Source organism: Papio anubis, chromosome 16 (assembly GCF_008728515.1).
Source record: "Papio anubis isolate 15944 chromosome 16, Panubis1.0, whole genome shotgun sequence".
Lineage (NCBI taxonomy): Eukaryota > Metazoa > Chordata > Mammalia > Primates > Cercopithecidae > Papio > Papio anubis.
Genome location: NC_044991.1, coordinates 65,326,724 through 65,350,367, shown reverse-complemented (window position 1 = coordinate 65,350,367; position 23,644 = coordinate 65,326,724). Strand labels below are relative to the sequence as shown.

The window sequence follows — 23,644 nt, the reverse complement described above, 5'->3', positions numbered from 1 at the left end:
TTACCCACTCTGTGTAATGAACTAAGTCCGGGCCCGCAGGAAGAGGCGATAATGATGTTCAGAATGGAGCTGCTGCTGCTGCTGATAGAATTGATGATTTCTCAAATCAAACATTTTTGGGGGCTGGTGGTGAGCCAGGCACCATGCTGGACACTGTGGTCAAGAAGAGTTTAAAAATCTCGGGTGGGCCGGGCACAGTGGTTCATGACTATAATCCCAGCACTTTGGGAGGTCAAGGCGTGCGGATCGCTCGAGCTCAGGAGTTTGAGACCAGCCTGGGCAACATAGTGAGTCCCCCATCTCTACAAAAATTAGAAATATTAACTGGGTGTGGTGGCGCACTCCTGTAGTCCCAGCTACTCAGGGGAGCTGAGGCAGGAGGATCGCTTGAACCTGAGGGATGCAGGCTGCAGTGAGCCAAGATCGCGCCACTGCACTGTCTGGGTAACAAAGTGGGACCCTGTCTCAAAAAAATAAAAATAACATGCTTAGGTGGCTCCCTGTCTTCTAAGGAGCTCCCAGGCTGAGGGTTTTGAAGGAAAAAAATACCTGGTAGAAAAGGCCAAACCCATCCCTTCATTTGGGGCAGGGCTGACACCTGTGGAAACATAGCCTTCCTTCCACAGAACTGACTGTCCCTGCGCCTCCTGTCTCTCCTTGAGGTCCGAAATAGGCAGGTTCTGGGACACTTGCTATTTCGGTGCCAAGTCTCAGGGCCCCCAGTTATTGCATGCTCGCCATGTAAGGCACCCAACGTCGGTCATTTAGATTGAGTCTTACTCAGGTCTGTGAGGGACGGATTCTTGCCCCCATTTTGCAGAGGAAGAAAATGAGTCAAAATCCTGCCCATGGCCACGCTTGAACCCTAGCCTGTTGACCGACTTCCCTCTCGGTCAGGTGATTCTCCTCACCCTGCTGTTTCCTCCAAGCTTCCACCAACTGTGGGGAACAGTTTCTGCAACAATCTCTATAAAATGGGGCAATTACAGGTCAGCTGGGCTCAACATGGTTTGTGGGTTTGTTCACTGAGACTCCAGCCAGAGCCCATTTGACCCAGGGAGAAATATCCATTGAAGCAACACGGGTTTTTTTTCCCTGTTCCATATGTCACCTAGGAATGGAGATGGGGGCTGCTGCTATAGTCCAAATTCATCAATAGATGTAGAGCTTGTTCCGGAATGTAGAGCTTGTTCCAGCAAAAGTGCCAGGGGAGCCCCGTGGGCCTCTGTCTCTCCAGGAACCCTTCCCACTCAGGGCTCACAGTGGATCTGGAAGCACAGGAGATCAGGAGACCAGAGAAACCAGGATGAGAGATAGGCCCCCTGGTTGCCAGGTTCGAGAAGTCCTAGGCTGAGTCCCTGGAAGGTTGGCCGTGCTCCTTTCTGGCACACAGTGGGGCCTCAAGAAAGCTCAGTGGATGGATGGATTGAGGGAGGGAGGGAAGAGAACATGGAGGGAGGGATGGATGAGGGATGAGTGGATGGATAGATGGATGGGTAGGTGATGCAAGGGTGAGTGGATGGATGGGTAGATGGATGGCTGATTAGATGGATGGCTGATTAGACGGATACAAGGATGGGTGAGATTGGAGGATTATCTGGGTTTTGCTGCAGGAAGGGACACGGGTGTGTCTGTTTTTGCAGGTGCGTCTGCATGTCTGTACCTGAGTCCATGCCTGCATGTGTGCCCACCTCTGAGTAGCCACATATTTGTGTGTCTGTGGGTGCCCTCTCTGATTTTGCATCCACAACTAGCAGCGGCATTTGGCGTCCGGGAGCTCTGTATGTGTGCCAGGTGCCTGTGGACACCTGATCATCTGTGTCCACAGCTGTGTGTGGCTCGCAGTCAAGGCTACCTGGCTGTGCCAGGCTGTATCTGTGTCCTGGTGTGTCTCTGCAATTAGAATCTGATGTTGTATCCATGTCACTGTGTCTGTGTGTCCAGCTGTGTCTGGTGTATCCGTGGGAGTGTATCTGTGTCTGTGTGTGTATCTCCACAGCCCTGTGTGTCTGTGTCTGCTCCCCGTGTATGTGTACCTGAGTATGTGTGTGTGTGTGTGTGTGTGTGTGTTGGGTGTGGGGAGGTGTTCTTGATCCCAGATCTGACCTGAGAGTCCACGTCTCTGTGTCCAGGTGCACCCAGGTTCCGTTGTGTGTTTCTGTGAGGGTGCTGCGTGTGTCTGTATCTGAGTGTATGTGTCCACGTGTCTGTTCTCCAAGGTCTGACTCTGTGGGTGCAGGTGTGTCTATGTCCTGGGCTAGTTGTGTGTCCCTGTCCGCTCCCCCAGGGGGCGCCCTCGCCCGGCCGCCGTCCCTCCTTCGGGCTCCGGTCCCCTGGGTAAGCCCCAGCGCTGGCGGCGTGGGCCGGGGACTGGGCACTGGGTGGCCTCCCAGGTCGCCGCCTTCCCGCGGGGCCCCGCCCCCGGCCCGCCCCAAAGCGGGCTATAAATTAGCGCCGCGCCCCGCCTCGGCAGTGCCAGCCGCCAGTGGTCGCACTTGGAGGGTCCTGCTGCCAGTGTAAGGAGCCACCGCCCCCGCCCCCGCCCGACCATGGCCGAGGGTGAGTATCAGAGTCAGCGCAGCCGCCACTCAGGGGCTCCGGGGCATTGGGGGTCAGGACCTGGTGGGAGCTGAATTCCTAAGTCCTGATTTGGAGAGCAACAGGCAGACTCGGCTGGGTGGGGAGGCGCCTGGATGCTGCTTGGAGCCTCAGTTTCCCGGTCCACAGTGCATAACCATTAACCCTTGCCTCCCTGGATCAGGTGAGGCAATGGAACGCAAAGGGGTCCTGGCTGGCAAGAACCACCCGTACCTAAGTGTTCTGAGGCCAGGCCAGCACCCCCTGCACAGCTCCAGGCACACATCAGGGAGCCAGCCCCCACTGACTGACCGGGGACACGTGCCAGTGGTCCGCCAGGACAGTAGTTTACAGTTTGCAACACTGTAACCCAGTGGTGTGCAAGCCAAGCCTGGCTGAGTCCTTGGCTCCAGCGGCCAGAGAGGAGCTTTCAGCATCCTATCGGGGAGGCTTCGGAAACCAGGCTGGTTCTTCCCGCCCTCACGTTCTGCAACCCCAGACCTTGGCCACTTGTTGAGTCTCGCCTATAAAATAAGAACAACAGTGTCAGCCTTTGGTGCCTCTGTGAGGAAGGAGAGGAGTGGAACAGAGGCTTAATTTCATACCTGCACCCTCCTCCCACATACCCCCAAACACAAGCAGCACTGTCTTGGGTCCCAGCGGGAGGAATTTCTACCATGGAGGATGTCACTGCTGGACCCAGAATCCCAGCTGGCTCTTGGGTCAAGTTCATCTGGGGATGGCTTCTGCACCCATTGCAACCCCCAGGAAGGGGTGTGGTACAGGGACATGGGGCAGGTGGAGCAGGAATGGGTGGCAGGAACTGTGGACCCGCCTGACCCTGCTGTGTGATCTCAGCCACCCGCCTCCCTTGGACCCAGCTCCCAATACACTGTGATGTGTCGCTTTGGTGGCCGCTTGTCCTCAATGCATCTTCTCACCCCCTCCCCCTCGTGGTCAAAAGCAGGGCTCAGTGGGGCTGGGAGATCCTGGAGATGCCAGATATGATGAGCCCCCAGCCCCGTGTCACAGTGGGCACTTCTGACAGAGGTCTCACTGGCCTGGAAGACCTAGGCCTTTTCTCAGTGCAGAAATCCTATAAATCCTACAATTCTAGACCCCAGTGTTTCTGCACCTTTGGAGCTGGGCGTGATTTCTGGAAACCCTTCTTCGGACAATAGATGGAGAAAATGCCCCGGCTCCCACAGCCCAGGGACTGGCCATATCTCCAGGGTCTTCCACGGGAACAACAATGGCCTCTTTCCTACTCAAGCTCCCTGGGACTGAAGTTTCCAAAAACAACATTTTCTCACCGCAACAGGCCAGCAGGAAGTTTTCCCTTCTGGCCACTGAGGTCTCTTCTGTTGTGATTACACGGGGACCGACATCCCTGATACTTCAGTGGCGCAGAACTATCTGCCCCCAGGTTTGAGAACAACACAGGACGTGGCGAGGGAGGGTCGTAAGAGGGGCTGGAGAACGAACTGAGCTGTAGTGAGGTGGCTCCCAGGGCAGAATCCTACGGAATGCCACAGCTCTGGATTCCAATCCCAAAGCAGCCACTTGCTCTGGGACCTGGGGCCACCTGGTGTCTTTGTCTACAAAATGGAAATCATGATAGCATCTAGGTAAGCGGAGTTGTTTTGGGATTTAAGTTGAGATAATTCACATAAAAGGCACTTGGCATGTCATTTTTGGAATAGTCGAAGGTGAGCCGGAGACCTGGGCTCTCCCACTGCAAGAACCAACTTGCGGCGTGACTTTGAACAAATTCCTGCCCCTGGGCCTCACTTGGACCACATGCTGTCCAGTGGCCCCACTCTCGGAGAGTCTGTCTTGCCCACTCCTCCCACCTTAAGGGCTTCCCAATCTTGACCTTGAGCTTGCCAAGGTTTATGAGATTTGTTTTCCCCCAAGACCCCCACCCATCTGTCACCCTGACTGTGCCCTGGTCCTCTGCTCCATCTGAAACAGTAAATGGAACTTTTACATATCAAGCTTCTGTCCTGGGCTGGCCCTGGGGAAGGGGGTTCCCAACACGTCTTCTAGACTCACAGCAGCCCCTTGAGACTTCAGAGGAGGAGGCCAGAGAGGGGGAGACACTTATCCAGGCTCACACAGCAGCACAGCAGAACTAAAATCTACCTCTGGAAGTCTTCAAAGCTCCTATCATGTTAAAAATGTTTTGTGGTGGAGAATATTGAACATACACAAAAGTAGATAGAATTGTTTAATAAATTCCTATGTCCCCGTCACCCAGCCCTGACCACCGTGGTATCTCCTGCCCCTGTGCACCTTCTCTGTTATTCGCCAGGAAATCTCAGACATCACATCATGTCATCTGTCAATGTTTCAGTATATGCCTTTAAAGGATAAGGACTCTCTTTTTTAACACAAACAAATTAACAAAAATTCTTTGATATCACCATTATGCCATCAGTATTTAAATTTCCGGTTGTCTTGTACATGTAATAAATGTTTTAAAATACGTTTTTGAAATCAAGATCCAAATAAGATCAGTACATCACAATGGGTTTACATTTCTCTTTACAGGTTCTCTCTTCAATGTTTTGTTCATTTTCTTTCTTGCAATCTATTTATTAAAGAAACCGGACCCTTTGTCAATAGTTTCCCTGTGTATGAAGTTTGTCAATTACATCCCGGTTCTATGTTTAACTTGTTCCTCAGCCCTGGGTATTTCCTGTAAATTGGACATTGGATCTAAAGGCAAAGCCTATGTCATTGACCTATACCAAATACTGCCCCTGTTTAAACCAAAAGAACCCTCTGATAGCAATAGAATAGCTCATGTTTACTGAGTATTTATTACACAACAGACATTGTACTAAGTGTTTTACATGCATTAATTCATTTCATGCTCACACCAGCCCTGGGAGGCAGATACTACTGTTCCCCATGGCTGCTGGAGGTCACACAGCTAGGAAGTGCCACAGGGGTCACAACCTTGTGATTAAAAGATTTAGGGAAAGCTGGGCACTGTGGCTCACACCTGCACTTTGGTAGATCAAGGCAGGAGCATCGCTTGGCCCAGGAGTTTGAGACCAGCCTGGGCAACATGGCAAAACCAAAAATGAAAAAATTATCTAGGCACATACCTATAGTCCCAGCTTACTGATAAATGAAGAAATTAGTGTTGCACGCCTGTCCTCTCAGCTACTGAGGAGGCTAAGGTGGGAGGATCCCTTAAACCCAGGAATTCAAGGCTACAGTGAGCTACAATCACACCACTGCACTCCAGCCTGGGCAACAAAGCCAGACCTTGTCTCAATTAAATTAAAAAGAAAAAAGGGGTTAGGGAGATTGGGCCCCGCCCAGCCCCTGTGTGACCAGGGTTGGGGAGAGAGGTCGGTCGAAAGAATGGCCGTGCTTCATGGGGAGTAAGAGGGCACAAGGCCCCCATGTCTAGGGAGGGCAGGTGCGTCGCTGGGGGTCTGAAGGCTGCCCCCGAGGCTCATGCATCTCCTTCTGTTTCCATAGATCTGGTCTTGGAGAGGTGTGATCTGGAGCTGGAGACCAATGGCCGAGACCACCACACGGCCGACCTGTGCCGGGAGAAGCTGGTGGTGCGACGGGGCCAGCCCTTCTGGCTGACCCTGCACTTTGAGGGCCGCAACTACGAGGCCAGTGTAGACAGTCTTACCTTCAGTGTTGTGACCGGTGAGTACCTGCATCCTCACTCCACCACCACCACCACCACCACCTCCTCTCCACCCTGACGTGTCCCAGACCCCTGACAGAGAACAAAACAAATAACTTTACCCCTCTTTGTTCCCTGGGAGATTGCCACCTGTCATTAGCCCCATTTTAGAGATGAGGGAACTGAGGCCCTGAAAGGGAGAAGATGTCACACAGACCACCAGCTTTGTGAGCAAGTCTGTGCCTCTGGACCCCTGAGCTTCTGAAAGCCTATTATCACCAGGGTTGCAGGTCAGCCTTCAACGAGGAAAGCTGATCAAGATCCCATCTACAGGCCGGGCGCGGTGGCTCACACCTGTAATCCCAGCACTTTGGGAGGCCGAGGTGGGTGGATCACCTGAGGTCAGAAGTTCGAGACCAGCCTGACCAACATGGAGAAACCCCATCTCTACTAAAAATACCAAATTAGCTGGGTGTGGTGGCGCATGCCTGTAATCCCAGCTACTTGGGAGGCTGAGGCAGGAGAATTGCTTGAACCCGGGAGGCAGAGGTTGCGGTGAGCCGAGATCATGCCATTGCACTCCAGCCTGGGCAATAAGAGTGAAACTCTGTCTCAAAAAAAAAAAAAAAATCCCATCCACAAGCCAGGCATGGTGGTACATGCCTGTAATCCCAGCTATTTGGGAGGCTGAGGTGAGAGGATCATTTGAGCCTAGGTCTTTGAATCCAGCCTGGACAACATAGCAAGACACTACCTTAAAGGAAAAAAGAAGAAGATCCTGACTGCCCTTTCCCATATCAAAACAACTTTCTAATCCCTCTGCAGCCTGAAATCTATGCAACCCAGCCAGGCACCTGGATCAGGCCCAAATCAGGCCTGGGTGGCAGAGAAAGAGCCCAGTTGGCTTCAGCCTTCTATATGAGCAGTTCTGGGTCCCAGCAGTTCATTCTCCAAGCATTTGGCAGCTGCCTCAGTCTCTGAGGCTGGACAGAGAGACCTGGATTCTAGCGCAGGCTGGGTTGCCTACCTGCTGTGTGACCTTAGGCAAATTACTTAACCTCTCTGAACCTGAGTTTCGTTATCTGAAAGCCCTCATATTGCAAGGTTCTTAAGTGTCTGCTGTGGGGGAGGGCCTGCGGATGTTTGCAGCTGTTGCTTATCTTCGTACTGGGGCCGCAGGAATGGGTAAAGGGATGCCAAGGCCCCAGGCATCTCATTCCCAGATGCGTCGTGCCCAATTTTCTTTGTTGGCCATTCCTGGGAAAATGCCCTCAAATGCCAAATTAGTGGGGCTGGTTTCTGGTGGGAGCCACTCCCTTGAGGTCAGTGAGGGGCCACCTGGCTAGGACTCGGGGTGGGAAAGGCCAGCTCTTTCTGAAGTATCCGAGGGCAGAGATGGCAGCAAGCATTCCTTGGCTGAGGCCTGCATTGACCTAGAAGGCCGTTGATAAGGCTTATCATGGGGACTGCAGGCTCGCCTCGGATACCTCCTCCATCCGTCTGCTCCCTGCCCCTGGCCTCCTGGTGGAGACACACCCATTGCCCAGGAACTCCCCCCATAAGCACCCTGGCCCCGTAGGTCACTTGCTAACAGAGCCAAGGAGCCCCCAGCAAGTTTCTGACCTTCCAGCCTCAGTTTCCCCCTCTACGAAGTGGAAAGTGAGGGTACGTGGCAGTTAAGGACTGGATCTGGTGGCCTGAGAAAAGTCAGGCTTGTGGTAGTGAAAATCACAACATCTATGGCACACCCGCTGAACGCATGCTTGTCTTGAATCCTCGCAGCTTAGAAGTTATAAAGGACTCCATTTTGCAGACGGGAAAGCTGAGGCTCAGAAAGGTAGTCACTGGCTCAGGAGGGTCAGTCACACAGTGAGTTAGGGACACAGAAGGCTTCAAACCCTGACCGCAGGGTGAGGCTTTTCATCCGTATGTCCCTGCAGTAGGCACATTTATCACAAGTGCCTGCCGGGTCTCAGTGTGTTCCTCTGTGAAATGGAATGGTAGGTGAGCTGCTGGCCTGGGTGGGCAGCCTGTGATTTCTACTTTCTTTTTTATTTATTTTTCTTTCTTTAAACTTTTATTTTAAGTTCATGGGTACACGTGCAGGTTTGTTGTGTAGGTAAACTCGAGTCATGGGGGTTTGTTGTACAGATTATTTTGTCACCCAGGTACTGAGTCTAGTACCCAAGCGTTATTTTTTCTGCTCCTCTCCCTCCTCCCACCCTCACTGGAGGCCCCAATGTGTGCTGTTTCCCTCTATGCGTCCATGTGTTCTTGTCATTTCGCTCCCACTTATAAGTGAGAACATGGATTGGGTTTTCTGCTCCTGCGCTCGTTCGCTAAGGATAAGGCCGCCTTCTTTTCTCTTCTTTTACTCTCCTGATGTCCCCTCACCTTTTTTTTTTTTTGAGACAAAGTCTCGCTCTGTCGCCCAGGCTGGAGTGCGGTGGCGTGATCTCGGCTCACTGCAAGCTCCGCCTCCCGGGTTCACACCATTCTCCTGCCTCAGCCTCCCGAGTAGCTGGGACTACAGGCGCCCGCCACCACGCCGGCTAAGTTTTAATATTTTTAGTAGAGACGGGATTTCACTGTGTTAGCCAGGATGGTTTCGATCTCCTGACCTTGTGATCCGCCCACCTCGGCCTCCCAAAGTGCTAGGATTACAGGTGTGAGCCACCGCGCCCGGCCCAGATGTCCCCCTTCTTATTTCTCCTCCAATTGTCTGGGCAGCGTAGTGTTAGGTGATTAGGGTCCTGAGTTTGGGGTTGGGTGAAGGGCCACTGCTGACCTTCCCACCCCAGCCAGCTAATCTCTGTCCTCCAGTCTCCACCAACTTATCTCAAACCATAACCAACCTGCCCTGGTCACTTCCGCAGCCCCTGTAGGCAGCCACAGAGGAGGCCAGATCTCTGAGTACAGAGTGCACACATCTTCCCTGTCCAAGCAACCAAGAAATTCCCGAGGCCTGGGGAAGCCTGAGGGACAATACCAGGAAACCGGGCCCTCCCTCAACTCCAGGCCTGGCCTGGGTCAGCACTCGGTTCAAGGCCTGGCCAGCTGACTCTGCTCCTGTGCGGGAACATTCTAGCTTGTGATGGGAAACTGAGGCCCAGAGAAGCAGGAGAGCTGGCTAAGGTCACTCAGCGAATGGAGCTGAGTGAATGTGAAAGTGAATGTGTGGCCTGACCCCACACATTCCTAGATGTGTGTTTTCACCCAGACAGTTCGAGACCTGACAGATTCTGTTATGGGGTCCAGGCCACACTAGACAAATGCCATCCTTGTTAAAGGGATAAAGCTCTGCTTCCCTCCAAGGATGGGGTTGGGTTTGAGGGGGTGTGGCTGTGGCCGTAGGAGTGAAGTCAGCCTGGAGGAGTGAAAGTAACCCTTATGAGGCGAATAGAAGGCTTTACTCTAGAAGGTTCTGCTCACCCACCCCATCCCAGCCCGGCCACCATGGTCTGGGATAGTGGCCAGGACTCTAGGCTCCCTGTGGTCATTTGGGCACAGAGTCATCCTCATGGTGCCCCTGGTCCCACAAAGAGGATGGTGTAGAACCACAGCCAAGGACTTTGTGAAGTCAGCTTACGCGAGCAGCGGGTGGACCGTGGGACAGCCTGTCCTTCTCCTGTCCCCCCGAGATCTGGGAAGAAAGGGGTGTGTGAGTGTGTGTGACTGTGTGTGCATGGCTGTCCCAAGATAGAGAGAAAGGGAAATGCGTTTCCTGACTTGTCCCCGAGGGTAAAATGTCAACAGCGACATTGGCGATGGGACCTGGCCCAGGCCTGATGCCACAGAGACCAGATCATTGATCCTCTGAGCGGGGACGTTTCTGAGATTGGAAGGAGGGCCCTTAAGAATTAAGTAAGGGCCACAGGCGTAAACTGAGGCTGTCCTGAGCAAACTGTGATGCTTGGTCACCCCAGCGCCACCCCGCTCAGCCTCAGTTTCCATATCTGTGAAGTTCTTCAATAAAACTAGACCATCTCTACATTCCACTCCAGTTCTCATAATCTACTATTTAGCCTGAGAATGCAGATTTTTAGTGGCCCCTTCTAATAACACTGACGATCGCTCACATTTCCTGCATGATGACTGAGCTGGTCACTGTTCAAAATGCTTTCTATGAACTCTCTCATGGAACCTTCGAAACAGAACCAGGAGGCGTTCATGAAAACTGAACAAGGCTAACTATGATTTCCTGAGCACTTACTATACACCAGGCGCCTTGTGGGATGCTTTGCATGCCTGTCCTCTTTAAGCTTCACAACAACCTTATAGGGAGGTACTGCCACTGGCCCCATTTTACAGATGAGAAAACTGTGGCATAGAGAAGCTAAGTAACTTGTCCAAGTTCATAGAGCCAGTTTCGAACCTGAGATTGGACCCTCCCGGGCATGTGGCCTAAGCCTGTTTTCTTCTTGGATAAGAAAGCAGATCAGAGAGGCCTGGTGATGTGGCCCAGGTCACACAGTACTCAGGGGCAGAGTGGGGGAACCAGACCTAGGGTGGGTCTGGGACCCCAAGCCTGCACGGCTCCTCCCCGAATGCCAGCTCTGGAAGTCAGGGAGCATTCAAAGGCTTCCAGTTGGCCCCTGGCACTTGGGCAGGGCCCCAGAGGCCTGTGTCGTGCCTGTTAGTTCATGGTTACATTTGAGCTGGGTGTGGGTGGGGCTGGCTGGCAGGGAGGAGGGGGCTGAGGGCTGGGAGGGAGCCCCAGGGTGAGCAGGCCCCAATAATGTCAGCAGCGGGTGGGCAGAGCTGCAGGGAGGGAGATGTAAGAATAAAAATAAACTTTCCTGGGCACCCGCCCAGCCAGGCAGAGAACGTCCTCTGTCTCCTCTCCACCACCCATGTCCAGAAAGTGACCGGCCCCTCCTCGCCCTGCCCATGACTCAGACCTGCCTGTGGGGGTGGCCCTCCCCTCCACCTGGAAAAGTCCCTCAGGCTTCCCCAGGCCTCGGGAATTTCTTGGTTGCTTGAAGAGTGTGCCCATTGCTGTGCCTTTGAGAACCCGGCCGGGGAGCGTCCTGTTTGGGAAGGAGAGGCACCGTAGAAGACAGCTGAGAGCTAAAGACCCACCTCAGATGCGACCTTTGCCACAAACTCCTAGGATATCCTTGGGAGACCCCTTCGCTCTGAGCCTCAGTGTTCTCACCTGGGCAAGGGGTCTCAAAGGAAGCAGGTGCTTCATAAAGTGTAAAAGGCTGTAGGAAGGAGAGGGGGGGTTATGACCAGCATCTCAGAACTGCCTATGGAGATGCGGGGGACAGCAGTTGGGGGGGCTTAGGGAGACAGACAGCTAGAGGCTGTGTGGGCCAGCCAGCATCCTCCGCTGGCCTACCGCAAGGGGCTCTCAGAGGAAGGAGGTCCCTTCCTGCTCAGTGTCTGGGCTTCCTTCTCTGAGGGAAAAAGCGGGACGCTAGCAGGTAGAGGATTTAGGCAGGAAAGGGGGGCCCTGGGGCATCTTGCCTAATCCTTGTCTGTGCTACACAAATGAGCCAGGCGATCCCAGAGAGAGGGATGGGCTTGTCCCAAGTCACGTCATTGCAGAGCGGTGGAACTGAGCCTTGGCTCCGGGTTGCCTGGCCCTCTCTCAGGAGGACTCTCTAGTTGAGGACATGTGTGTGCCTGTGGTTTTTTATGCATTCCCACAAAACCACCCCGAAAGGCTGGGGTTCTGAGCCCCTCTTTACAGATGAGGAAACTGAGGCTCAAGGAGACAAAACTTCTTGCCAAAGTTATTTCAGTGGTTAGTGGCAGAACTAGGCCTGGAGCCCAAGCCGGGGGACCCCAGGTAGGTGCCCTGCTGTGCCAGCCTTGCCACCCCTAGCTCACAGCTACTGCTTCTCCCTCCACAGGCCCAGCCCCCAGCCAGGAGGCCGGGACCAAGGCCCGTTTTCCACTACGAGATGCTGTGGAGGAGGGTGACTGGACGGCCACCGTGGTGGACCAGCAAGACTGCACCCTCTCGCTGCAGCTCACCACCCCGGCCAACGCCCCCATCGGCCTGTATCGCCTCAGCCTGGAGGCCTCCACTGGCTACCAGGGATCCAGCTTTGTGCTGGGCCACTTCATCTTGCTGTTCAATGCCTGGTGCCCAGGTGAGCCACACGCCGTCCACTCACAGCGTTGGGGTGGGCAGGGCTGGATCCGCCCATGGAGGCCACTGGAGGTGGGAAGAACAGGGGATAAGAGACACACATCAAAGTGGACTGAGTGGGGCCCACTGTGCTCCAGCCTCACAAAACCCTCAAGACATGAGTACTCCTGTTATCCCTGCTTATAGAAACAAAATGAGGCCGGTCTCAGTGATCCATGCCTATAATCTCGGTCCTTTGGGAGGCTGAGGAGGGAGGATCACTTGAGTGAGCCAGAAGTTAAAGACCAGCCTGGGCAGCAGAGCAAGACCCTGTCTCTAAAAAAAAAAAAAAAAAAAAAATTTAACAGTAGCTGGGTGTGGTAGTGCACGCCTGTGGTCCCAGCTAATTGGGAGGTTGAGATGGGAGGATCATTTGTGTCCAGGAGGTGGAGGTTGCAGTGAGCTGTGATTATACCACTGCACTCCAGCCTGGATAACAGAGTGAGACCCTGCCTCTAAAAAACTAAAAATACAAAGAAGTAGAATGATATGCCCAATTCCAGATATTTACCAAGGGACTTCATTCACTGTTTGAGGCCTGTGTATTCCCAGACCACTATGAACTGGGGCTTAGCAGTGACTTGGTTTCAAAAGCTACACATCAGAAAAAGGGTGCCCAGCTGATGCCCAGGCCTGGGCACTATGTCCTGGTTCTGTTTCATGGGGCCCTGTTTTTGTTTTTTGTTTTTTGAGACAGAGTTTTGCTCTTGTTGCCTGGGCTGGAATGCAATGGTACGATCTCGGCTCTCTGCAACCTCCGCCCACCAGGTTCAAGCAATTCTCCTGCCTCAGCCTCCCGGGTAGCTGGGATTACAAGCATGTGCCACCACGCCTGGCTAATTTTTATATTTTTAGCAGAGACAGAGTTTCACCATGTTGGCCAGGCTGGTCCCGAACTCCTGACCTCAGGTGATCCACCCGCCTCAGCCTCCCAAAGTGCTGGGATTACAAGCATGATCCACTGTGCCTGGCCGAGGTGGGCAGCCATGTTTTAAATCTCACCCAGACTGGTTTGGGGAAGGGAAACAGGGAGGTGAGGTTGCGGGGAGGGCTGAGGGAGCGGGGTGAGTAGGAGCAGTTTGTTCAGCTGCCTTCTTACGCACTGTCTCAGTCGGGCCTCTCAACAATCCTAAGGGTGACATGACAGCGTCCCCACTTCACACACAGGAAACTGAGGAGGCAGGGGTTGCGCATCACCTCCCCAGGCCTCGATTTTCCCATCTAACTAGCAAGGCAGTCGGGTCTAATGATCTGTTTCCTTTCTGCTCTAATGAAACAAAGCAGGGGGACAAGCATCATGGGCCAGGCCCCTCCTGGGAATTGTGTGTCCGTCCTCAAAAGGGCAGAAATTCTGGCCTCCTGGCTGTTAGACCACCACCTTCTTGCTGGCCCACTGCTTTATCTTTTTTCTTCTTTATTTTGAGGCAATTTATATTTGAGCAGAAAGCTTTTAAAATTTTTCTCGTTTCCATATTTTGACTTTTATTTCCCAGTATAACAGTAGGCCATGACAGCATTCTCTTTAGAAAAGCTTCAAGCCCAGGTGCAGTGTAATCCCACGCCTGTAATTCCACACTTGTAATCCCTGCACTTTGGGAGGCTGAGGCAGGGGGATCACTTGAGCCAGGAGTTCAAGACCAGCCTTGCCAGCATGGTGAAACTCACCATCTCTATAAAAAAATACAAAAATTAGCCTGATGTGATGCCACACACCTACCTGTAGTCCCAACTACTCAGGAGGCTAAGGTGGGATCATCTCTTGAGTCCAGGAGGTTGAGGCTGCAGTTAGCTAGGATTGTGCCACTATACTCCAGCCTGGGTGACAGAGAAAGACTCTGTCTCAAAAAAAGGGGAGGGGAGGGCTTCAAGACTACAGAGAAACGGCCTCCCCCTTTGACCCCTCCTCCTGGGGGAACACCATTGTTAGATATTTTGCGGGGGCTCCCCTCCTTAGGCCAGTCTGCACGTGCCTGGAGAAACTGCTGTATTGTTTAGGGCTCTGTCTCTCTATCACAAACATAAAAGGATCTCACCGTATACATTAACCTACAACTTGGTTTCTTCCCCTTGCAATACACTGTGAGGATCTGTCCACATTGGTCTGCATACATCTGTTCATTCATTCTTTCTTTCTTTTTTTTTTTTTTTTTTTTTTGAGGCCGAGGCTCTCTCTGTCACCCAGGCTGGAGTGCAGCAGTGAAATCTTGGCTCACTGCAACCTCTGTCTCCCGGGTTGAAATGATTCTCCTGCCTCAGCCTCCCATGTAGCTGGGACTACAGGCATGCACCACCATGCTGGGCTAATTTTTGTATTTTTAGTAGAGACGGAGTTTCACCATGTTGGCCAGGCTGATCTCAAACTCCTGACCTCAGGTGATCCGCCCACCTTGGGCTCCCAAAGTGCTAGGATTATAGGCGTGAACCACCATGCCCGGCCACATCTGCTCATTCTTTCTAAGGGCCTCGAGTGTCCTGTGTCTTGCCCATGTGGATGGTCTAGCCCCCACTGATGGACAAGAGGTTGTGCCTGGAGGCTCATGGCACGCAGGGACCATGCGTCAATGAGCACCATTGCTTCAGACCCTGTGGCCAATGGAATGATTTCTCGGGACAGAAGTAGCCTTACTGGATCCCCCCGCCCCATAGGTTTGTTTTGAATTTTAGTCAACTGCAGAGGGTCGCAACTAGTTGGCAGCTCTGCCAACAGGACAGGAAGACGCCGGTGTCCCCACCCTTGTCCACACCACAGGGTTTCAGAGTTCAGGGAATGGGGAGCGTGGTTCTGGGGGATGGCCCCCTTCCTCCTGCTTGGCCTCACTCGGCGGGTTGGAGTGGCGGTCAGCCAAGCGGCACAGTGACTAAAGTGACCCACATCCCGGGGCGGGAGCTGTAGAGCTGGTGATGCAGAGGCAGGAAGTTGGGCTGGGGTGAGCGCAGGAGCGCTACGGGAGGAAATCAGTCTGATGGGTGGGAAAGGGCCGGGTCTGCCTGGAAAATGGGACCCTCCTATACGTCAGCTCCAAGACCAATATGATCGAGTGCCAGTTATATGCAAGGCTTCACGTCCCCAGTGCCCCCACCTTTACCAGATGGAGACCTGAGCTGGGGACGTCACAGTCTTGGCATCCTGAGCTGGGGTGGGGACAGTTCAACAAGTGCTGACACTCATTCTAATGTTGAAACACTGTGGGTTGTCCTATCTCTTTCATTCTTTATTCCACATCCTCCGGCTGCTGCAGAGCCATTATAGTTCATTGACTTCAGGGTTAATTTTTATAGAAGTTTCCAGAGCCAAAGATCAGAATACACAAGAGACTTGGCCGCTTTCCCCTTTTTCCTCACTGTGATGAAAGTAGGGGCTGCTGGTCGCCGCAGATGGGCATGATAAAGCCCAGGGGTCTGAGGGTCCGGCAGCTGCTTCCTTCCCAGGCCACCTTCTCCATTAGACCTGACAGGCACAGTGCCTGGGGCCCGGGAAACTTTTAGGCGCCCGTGAACATGTTTTAATTTAATTTAAAATCAGAAGAAAAAAATGAACATTTAAGTTGAACAATAGGTTTTAATATGTAATACTGAGATAGTTGTCATTAACCAAGGCAGTCATTTTTCAATTACTTTTTTTCTCATGGAGGAAGGAATGCATGAAGTCAAGACTGCCTGCGGCTCACCAAAGTCATAATGCGGCTCCAGATTGCCCCTTCTTGGCCTCAGTTTCTTCACCAGTGAAGTGGAGTCAGTAAAGCCCGCCTGATCTTTGGCCTCCTACCATCTGGTCCCAACTTCCTCAGCCCCCTCTTCTCCCCTCACTGGCCACAGACAACTAAATGCCCTGCATTTTCCAGCAGCCAAAACTTTGTTCTTTCTGGTCCTCTGCTTAGAATGCCACCCTCCAGGTTCCAACTCTCTAAACCTTAATCATTTTTCAAGACAGCATTCAGATGCCACCTCCTCCAGGGAGCCCTCTGTGACTCCCTCAAGCTGGACAGGACCCCACCTCTCCTGAGCTGCAGGAATCCTTTCTTGGCCTTCCCCTCTGCTACTGAGCTCTCTCTCCCTTGAATCATGCGCCTCCCTCATGCTACCTCAGGGCTTTCGTTTCCAAAGCACCTTTCAGATCTGCATTTTGGGCTGACACAGTGAGATGTTAAGGTGGGCAGAGAAGGCAAAGTAGCCTACCCAGGGTCACACAGCAAATGAGGCTCAGGAGTTTCCTAACTCCTGGTCCAGTGCTCCTCTGTCTTTAGTCTCAATTTTCCTAGCTATAAAATATTCCTGAGCCTTAGTTTTCCCATCTTTAAAATGGGGCTTTCAAGGGTCCGTTCCTCATAAGGCTGTTCTGGAGATTAAATTTATTAACACAGGCCAGACATTTATCACAGGTCCCGGCACATGGTGAGTGTTGGAGAAATGGCAGCCTTTGTTGTCACTAACCGATAACACCTTATCTCACTGATGTGGGATTATTCCTTAATGGTGACTTTCTCTAATTAAAAGAAGGATGGATCTCTGAGACACTGGCTTGGCCTAGGGAGGTGGCACCCTTGACTGCCAGATTTGCAGGGACCCTGGGGCCTCTGCAGACCCGGAGCTGAGGTCCCTTTCTTCCTGCCTGCAGCAGACGCTGTGTACCTGGACTCGGAAGAGGAGCGGCAGGAGTACGTCCTCACCCAGCAGGGCTTTATCTACCAGGGCTCGGCCAAGTTCATCAAGAGTATACCTTGGAATTTTGGGCAGGTAGGGGCAACACCCTGTTTCTCCCAACCATCTCAGGCCCTTCTGTGTGCCTGACCCTGTGTCTGGGGGCAGCCAAAGCTGCATAGGTGGGAGTGAGTCACAGAGTCACCCACTTCATGCTGTCAGGGATGCAAAGGCCCTGAAACAGCTGAAGGTTCAGAGAGGGCCAAGGCTGGCCTGAGGTCACACAGCAAAGGCAGTGGCCCTGGATTCAAGGTGGGGAAAGAACTAGGAGAGCCTTTGGGAGCTGTGAAGTTGGTTGGTATCCCGGGGAGGGGGGAAGAGGGAACAGTAAAGCTCATGTATTTAAATAATAGGCAGTACTTAGAGGGCACTCGCTGTGTGCTAGGCATGTGCTAAGAAGGGGCTTTAAACCCTCACCCAGATCAGTGGTTCTCAGGATCACTGAAAGACGGTGTTAAAATACTAGGGGGTGAGAATTTGCTCTTCAAACAAGTTCCCAGGTGATGCTGATGCTGCTTGTCTAGTAACCATACTTTGCGAACAAACAAGCCTGAGATTTAGGGGCTAAAAGCAACCATCACTTATTATTTGTTACAAGTCTATGGGTCAGCCGTGCATGGCTGTCTAGGCTGGGCTTGGCTGGCCTCAGCCGATGGCTCATCTGTTTCATGTGGTTTCTCACTCTCCAGCCGGCCAGCCTGGGCTGGTTCTCTAAACCGGTGATGATAAATTTCATTTATCATCCATCCACCTGTAAAAATTCTTGAGACTGCTGGGAAAACTCACAAAGCAAGAACTATTGCACCCCTGGCCACTCAACCTCCTGGTGTGTTAGGAGGTATTGGCCTCCTGGGGTGGGGTTCACCCTGAGGCTTCCCCCAGCAGCCTCTGGGGCAGGGTTCAATGTTCAGGCCTAGAGGGTCCTACCCTGAAACCATAGGGAAATCTTCCCTGTATGGTCTCAGGCTCTGACCAAAGTTTTCTCATCTGAATATTGTCATGATAATTGCAAAACTGTCTGCCCAGCAACCCCATAGCCTGCTGTGGGATAGAAATGAAATGGGGGTATGACCGTGATGCATCAAATACATCAGAAAATGAATTGGCTCTGATTTTTCATGGCTTTTTATCCTCTCCTGAGAAGGAGAACAAAGTCAGTTTCTTCCTTTATTTCCCAGGGTCCTGTTTTGTATCCGGGCTTGTGCTAGGCTATGGGACATGGCTCTTGCAAAGCTTCTGAAGGGGATCACAGTCCAGGAAGATGAGACTTAGAGGAAGGAAGGAATAACAGCCTATGGGGATCAGGGGGGACTTCTTGAAGTAGGGAATATTTGAGCTGGGCTTTGAAGAACAAATAGGAGTTTGCCATGCAAGGAGGTGTGTGCACGATATACTAGGCCAAGGGAACTATGCAAGTGAAAGCTCAGAGGTTGGAAAGTTTACGTCACGCCTGAGACGTACATTGTAGCTTGGGGCATACCTTGTGTGTGAAGGAGCCCCAAGAGATGAGGTGGGAGAAGCCAGCAGTGTCCAGGTTGTGGAACAGCCCTGAACATCAGGCTGATGGCAATAGGGAGCCACAGAGGGTTCACGCCATGGAAGGCTATTGTGCAGCTTGGAGGGAGATCTGGCCCAGGAAAGGACCACAGAGGTGGGGGGAAGAGAGCAGACAGAAGGGCCCCTGCAGGTGGATGGTCCAATGGAAGGTGGCAAGAAGGGGTCCTGCTTTTGAGAAAGATGACGTTTGAATGGCAAGGCTGAGATGGTGTGAGCCCTGCAGAGAGCAGCAGGAAGCGCATTCTGAGCAGAGAAATAGCACGTGCAAGGGCCCTGGGACAGCGAGCCTGGGCAGAGGGAGTATGGGTGTGAGTGGTGAGAGATGAAGTCAAAGAGGGGATGGGGGCAGATTGTGAAGGGCGTTGTAGGTTGCACGGGGAAGTCTGGGTTTTACTGTGGATACGGTTGAAACAGAAGAGTGATGGGACTGGCTTTCGGTATTTAGAATCTGTCTCAGTTCCCATCAGAGCAGTGTGTGTGGGCTGGGTCGGAGGGGGACGAGGGGCTGACATCAGCTCTGCAGGGTGGGCCACGCCTTGGGGAAGTGGGAGATTTGGCTGAGCCAGAGGAGAAAGGGACAGTGACAGGGCCCAGGGTGACTCTGAGGGGGAGCCCCAGGGACACTGGGCTGCCCACTCCATGGGCTCCTGCTCCAGATTCCCAGGTCCCCTCAACCAGGTCCTGGATGAAGATTGTCACCCCCTTTGTCACACACTCATGGCTCACCCAGTCATTGTCCCGCTCCATTCCCTCCTGGGCCAAGAGAAGCTGCCACCAGAGAGATCTGGCAGACTCAGCTGGAGCCTCGCAGTCTGCTGTGTGGGACAGAGCAGGAAACTGTGGAGGCTTCAAGGCAGGCTTCCTGAAGGAAGTGCCTTCCTAGCTTCCTCCTTCTTCTCTTGTTTCCTCTGACACAGTTTGAAGATGGGATCCTAGACATCTGCCTGATCCTTCTAGATGTCAACCCCAAGTTCCTGAAGAACGCCGGCCGTGACTGCTCCCGCCGCAGCAGCCCCGTCTACGTGGGCCGGGTGGTGAGCGGCATGGTGAGTGAGTGGCAGGGCCGTCCGGAGTGGGGCCCACAGGGGGCTCCCGCAGGCCCCTCCCTCGCAGTGGAGACACAGGCCATTCACTGTGCTGGGCGCGGTGGGGGGACCCAGGAGATGGGTAAGTCTCGAGGAAGAGACCTTACATTGGAAAGATATGATTTACACAGATGAGGCTGATGCTGTGAGGTCCCCCAGAGCAATTAATTTATTCAGTTCTTCAGCGGATGTTTATCAAGTACCACTTGTGTCCTAGGCACTGGGGAGACAGCCGTGTACAAGTCCTGTGTGATCTCTAACTTTATGGAGCCTGTGTTATAGAGGGTAGGGGAGAGGAGACAGACACTAACCAAAATACCGTATGAACGAGCAGGCAGTCATAAATGACGGTGCACGCTCTGAAGGAACCCGAGGTGTGACAATGCTGGACCGCAGGGCCAGGCTCCGGGAGGGGCTGAGAGGCTCCCTAAGGTGGTACCCAGGAGAAGGGCGTTCCAGGCAGAGGGTACAGCTGTGCAAAGGCCCTGAGAAGGGAGCGACTTTGGCAGGTTTGAGGAAGGAAGGGAGGCCAGTGTGCCCGGAGTGGAGTGAGCAGGGCCTGTGGGTGCAGAGGAAGCTGCAGAGGTGGGCAGGGGTGAGACCAGAAGGGCCTCGTGGATCGCGGTCAGGAGGCTGATTTTATTCTTGAGGTAATGGGAGTTCAGGGCGAACGACACAATCTGGGGTGGGAGACCCAAGCGGGTCTTTGTAAAACTGAGATCACGCCATGTCACTCCCGAGCAATCCTGTGTTCTTCACAGGACAGAGTCACATCCCCAGCATGGCGTTCAAGACCTTGACCCTACCCCACCTCCTCCTTCCCCATCTCCCTCCTGTCCCCGGCTCCAGCCCCCACCCTCTGCCACACACCTCAGTCTGTCACACCATGGCCCCTTTGCCCCTGCTCTTTCCTCACCCTGGAGCTCCCCTCCCTGCCTTTCACCCCACGCCTGCTGTGCTCAGGCTCACCCAGCCGGCACAGCTGTCACCCCATCCCAGGCTCAGTCCCCGTGCTGCCCTACTGGTTGCAGGTCAACTGCAACGATGACCAGGGTGTGCTGCTGGGACGCTGGGACAACAACTACGGGGACGGTGTCAATCCCATGTCCTGGATCGGCAGCGTGGACATCCTGCGGCGCTGGAAGAACCACGGCTGCCAGCGCGTCAAGTACGGCCAGTGCTGGGTCTTTGCCGCCGTGGCCTGCACAGGTGAGCTGCTTGCTAGGATGTGGGTCCTGAGCCCTGGGAGGGGCACAAAGAGCACCAGAGTAGGAATCAGGACATCCCTGCCCCTGCCACCAACACTCTCAATGTGCTATGTGGCCTAGAGCCTGTGACCACCCTCTCCGGTCCTTTATCCAATAGCCATTCCTCTGGTGGTGGTTAGGATCAAGGGCTATTATTTGGGAGACTGCACGGGCTCGGGGCTGAGAACTTGGGCACTGGAGCCAAGCACACCTGAGTTAAAAACCCCCACCCTCCCACCACTTGCTCTGTGACCTTGAGCAAATGACTTCTTTCTGAACCTCAGTTTCCTCATCTGGAAAATGGGGACAACATCAAGACCTTCCTCCTAGAGTGGGTGTGACATGAAGCTGCTCAGCACAGAACCTGGCCCAGTGTTGCTCTCAGCAAATATTAGCCAGTAATAACTGGATCCTAACAGTAACATCAGTGTCAAGAAACAAAGCATGTTCTAAATGTCAAGGGGGAATAGCAAGCAATTTAAAACCAAAAAAGTAAAAAAAAATTAAAACAAAAATCTTAAAAATTTAAGGCCAGAAAATATTGATGATTGTTGCCAGGCTAATCACAGTGCTTATGAAAATGGGTTAGCATCACACACTGGCTAAGAATGTGGACTCGAGACAGGAGGATCGCTTGAGGCCAGGAGTTTGAGACCAGCCTGGGCAATGTAGTGAGACCTTGTCTCTACAAAAAAAATAAAACAAATAAAAATTAGCAGGCATGGTTGTGTGTGCCTGTAGTCTTGGCTACTCAGGAGGCTGAGGCAGGAGGATCGCTTGAGCCCAGGAGGTTGGCTGAAATGAGCTATGATTGTGCCATTGCACTCCAGCCTGGGCAACAGAGCAAGATCCTCTCTCTCAAAAAAAAAAAAAAAAAAAAGAGCACAGATTCTGGAGTCAAGGCCTGGGGTTCAAATCCTAGCTCTGCTTCCTACCAGCTGTGTGTCCTTAGGTAAATCACTTAACTCCTCTGAACCACAGTTCCATTTTGTGTAAAATGGGCGTGACAGTAGTGCCTTTATCCTGGGATGGTTGTGAGGATTAAATGAGTTAATATGTGTGAGGTAGCTGAGCATGGTAGTGGTGCACCTGTAGTCTTAGCTATTTGGAAGGCTGAGGCAGGGGGATCACTTGAGCCCAGGAGGTCAAGGCTACAGTGTGTCATGATTGCACCACTGTACTCCAGCCTGGGTGACAGAGCGAGACCCCGTCTCTAAATAAATAAATGAATGTGGGAAGTGCTTAAAATGATCTTGGGCGCATGATAGAAAATACTTTTGTGATGATATTTATTGTCATGACTATCATTATTACCAGGCTCAATCTAAAAGGCTGGTCTAGGCTTCCCAGCTTTTCTGATTCCAAAACCAGTGCTAAGGCCCTGGAAAGGGTCCCTGGGAGGCCCCCAGCACATCCTCCACACCAGAGGCTGGGTCAGGGCAGCCTAACCTAGGTTCTCAGCCCGGCTGCCCTTGCCTTCTGACCCCTGCCTCTCTGCCTGGGACTGCCTGTTCCCCGTGACCTCTAAGTTCCTTTTTCTTGTGGAAACTCCCTCATCCCAGACACTTCCCTCTGAGAGCCCTAAAACACCTCTTTTCAAAGAAGCCCATGGGTTTTCCTGGAGAAAACCCACAATCCAAGGCCTGGGTCCCCAGGCTTACCCGCAGAAACCCTGGTCACCCTGGTCACCCTGGGCTGTGGCCGCCTGAACGTTTAGCAGCAGATCCTGCCCTCCGCTGCCCACTGCAGGGCTGTGTTCCGGTCCCTGCAGCCTCTTCCCAGGCTGTGTAGGATGGAGCCAGGGAAAACTTGGCCAAGAAAAGGGCTGTCTGACCACCGTGGCTGTAGAGTTCGTGTGAAGAACCAGTGGTGAATTGGCCTGTGAACTCTGGAGCTGGACCACCAGGGTTTGAATCCACCTCTGCCTCTAACCCCTGGGTGGACTTGGGCAAGAGAATTGATGCCTCCAAGCCTCAGTTTCCTCATCTGTAAAGTGGAGACAGTAGTGACTGATCTCATTCATAGGAAGCTCTTCATACCAGGGCGAGATCACTTCGCACAGTCTCTGGCTCTGGTTAGCCTTGGGTTTGGGGATTTCCAGGGGAGCCTGGGGTTCCAGCTTTCTCAGCCGGATCCCTCACTGCACTTCCTCGATGTCAATGAATCAGCCAGCACTGATGGACGACGTTTGCCATAATGGGCACCGTGACGCACTGTGCTGTTCCCAGGCACCCCCTCAGTGCTTGCTCTGGGAATGAGCAGATGAAGCTCTGCCCACACCTGCGGCCTCTCTCTGAATCACCGCAAATCCCCACAAGCTGCTATTATTCACTTCTCTTACTGAGGAGGAAATGGAGGCTCAGAGAGGGCAGGGGCTTGCCCAAGGTCACACAGCTGGTGAGCGGCAGGGTCAGGCTCTGATCTAGGTGTGCACAGTGCTGGGGCAGCCTCCTGTTAGACCGTGATGAGGAGGCCTCCCAGGACACCATCCCTGGGGGAAGAGTGGCGCTTGGCTCCCTGGACAGCAGAGACAGGCTTCCCCCGTCCTCTGGTGTGTACTCAGGCCCGTTGCATGGTGGGATAAGAGCTGTGGTTAGGACACCAGCCTTCACTGAGGGCAGCCTTAGGGCAGCCTTAGGGCTGAGCTCCGCCCAGGCCTCACGGGGACAGAAACCAGGCA

General features: G+C 53.1%; 1 protein-coding gene across 1 annotated transcript in view; it reads left to right on the top strand.

Moving 5' to 3' along the window:
* Positions 1–2,292: 2,292 nt before the first annotated feature.
* TGM2 (transglutaminase 2) overlaps positions 2,293–23,644 on the top strand; it is a 38,700-nt gene continuing 17,348 nt past the window's right edge. Inside the window, exons 1-6 of the mRNA XM_009216140.2 lie at positions 2,293–2,559; positions 6,076–6,255; positions 12,097–12,339; positions 16,993–17,111; positions 19,550–19,678; positions 20,749–20,926. Of these exons, the coding sequence (XP_009214404.1) occupies positions 2,550–2,559; positions 6,076–6,255; positions 12,097–12,339; positions 16,993–17,111; positions 19,550–19,678; positions 20,749–20,926 (859 nt within the window). The 5' untranslated portion in view covers positions 2,293–2,549. The remainder of the gene's footprint in view (positions 2,560–6,075; positions 6,256–12,096; positions 12,340–16,992; positions 17,112–19,549; positions 19,679–20,748; positions 20,927–23,644) is intronic.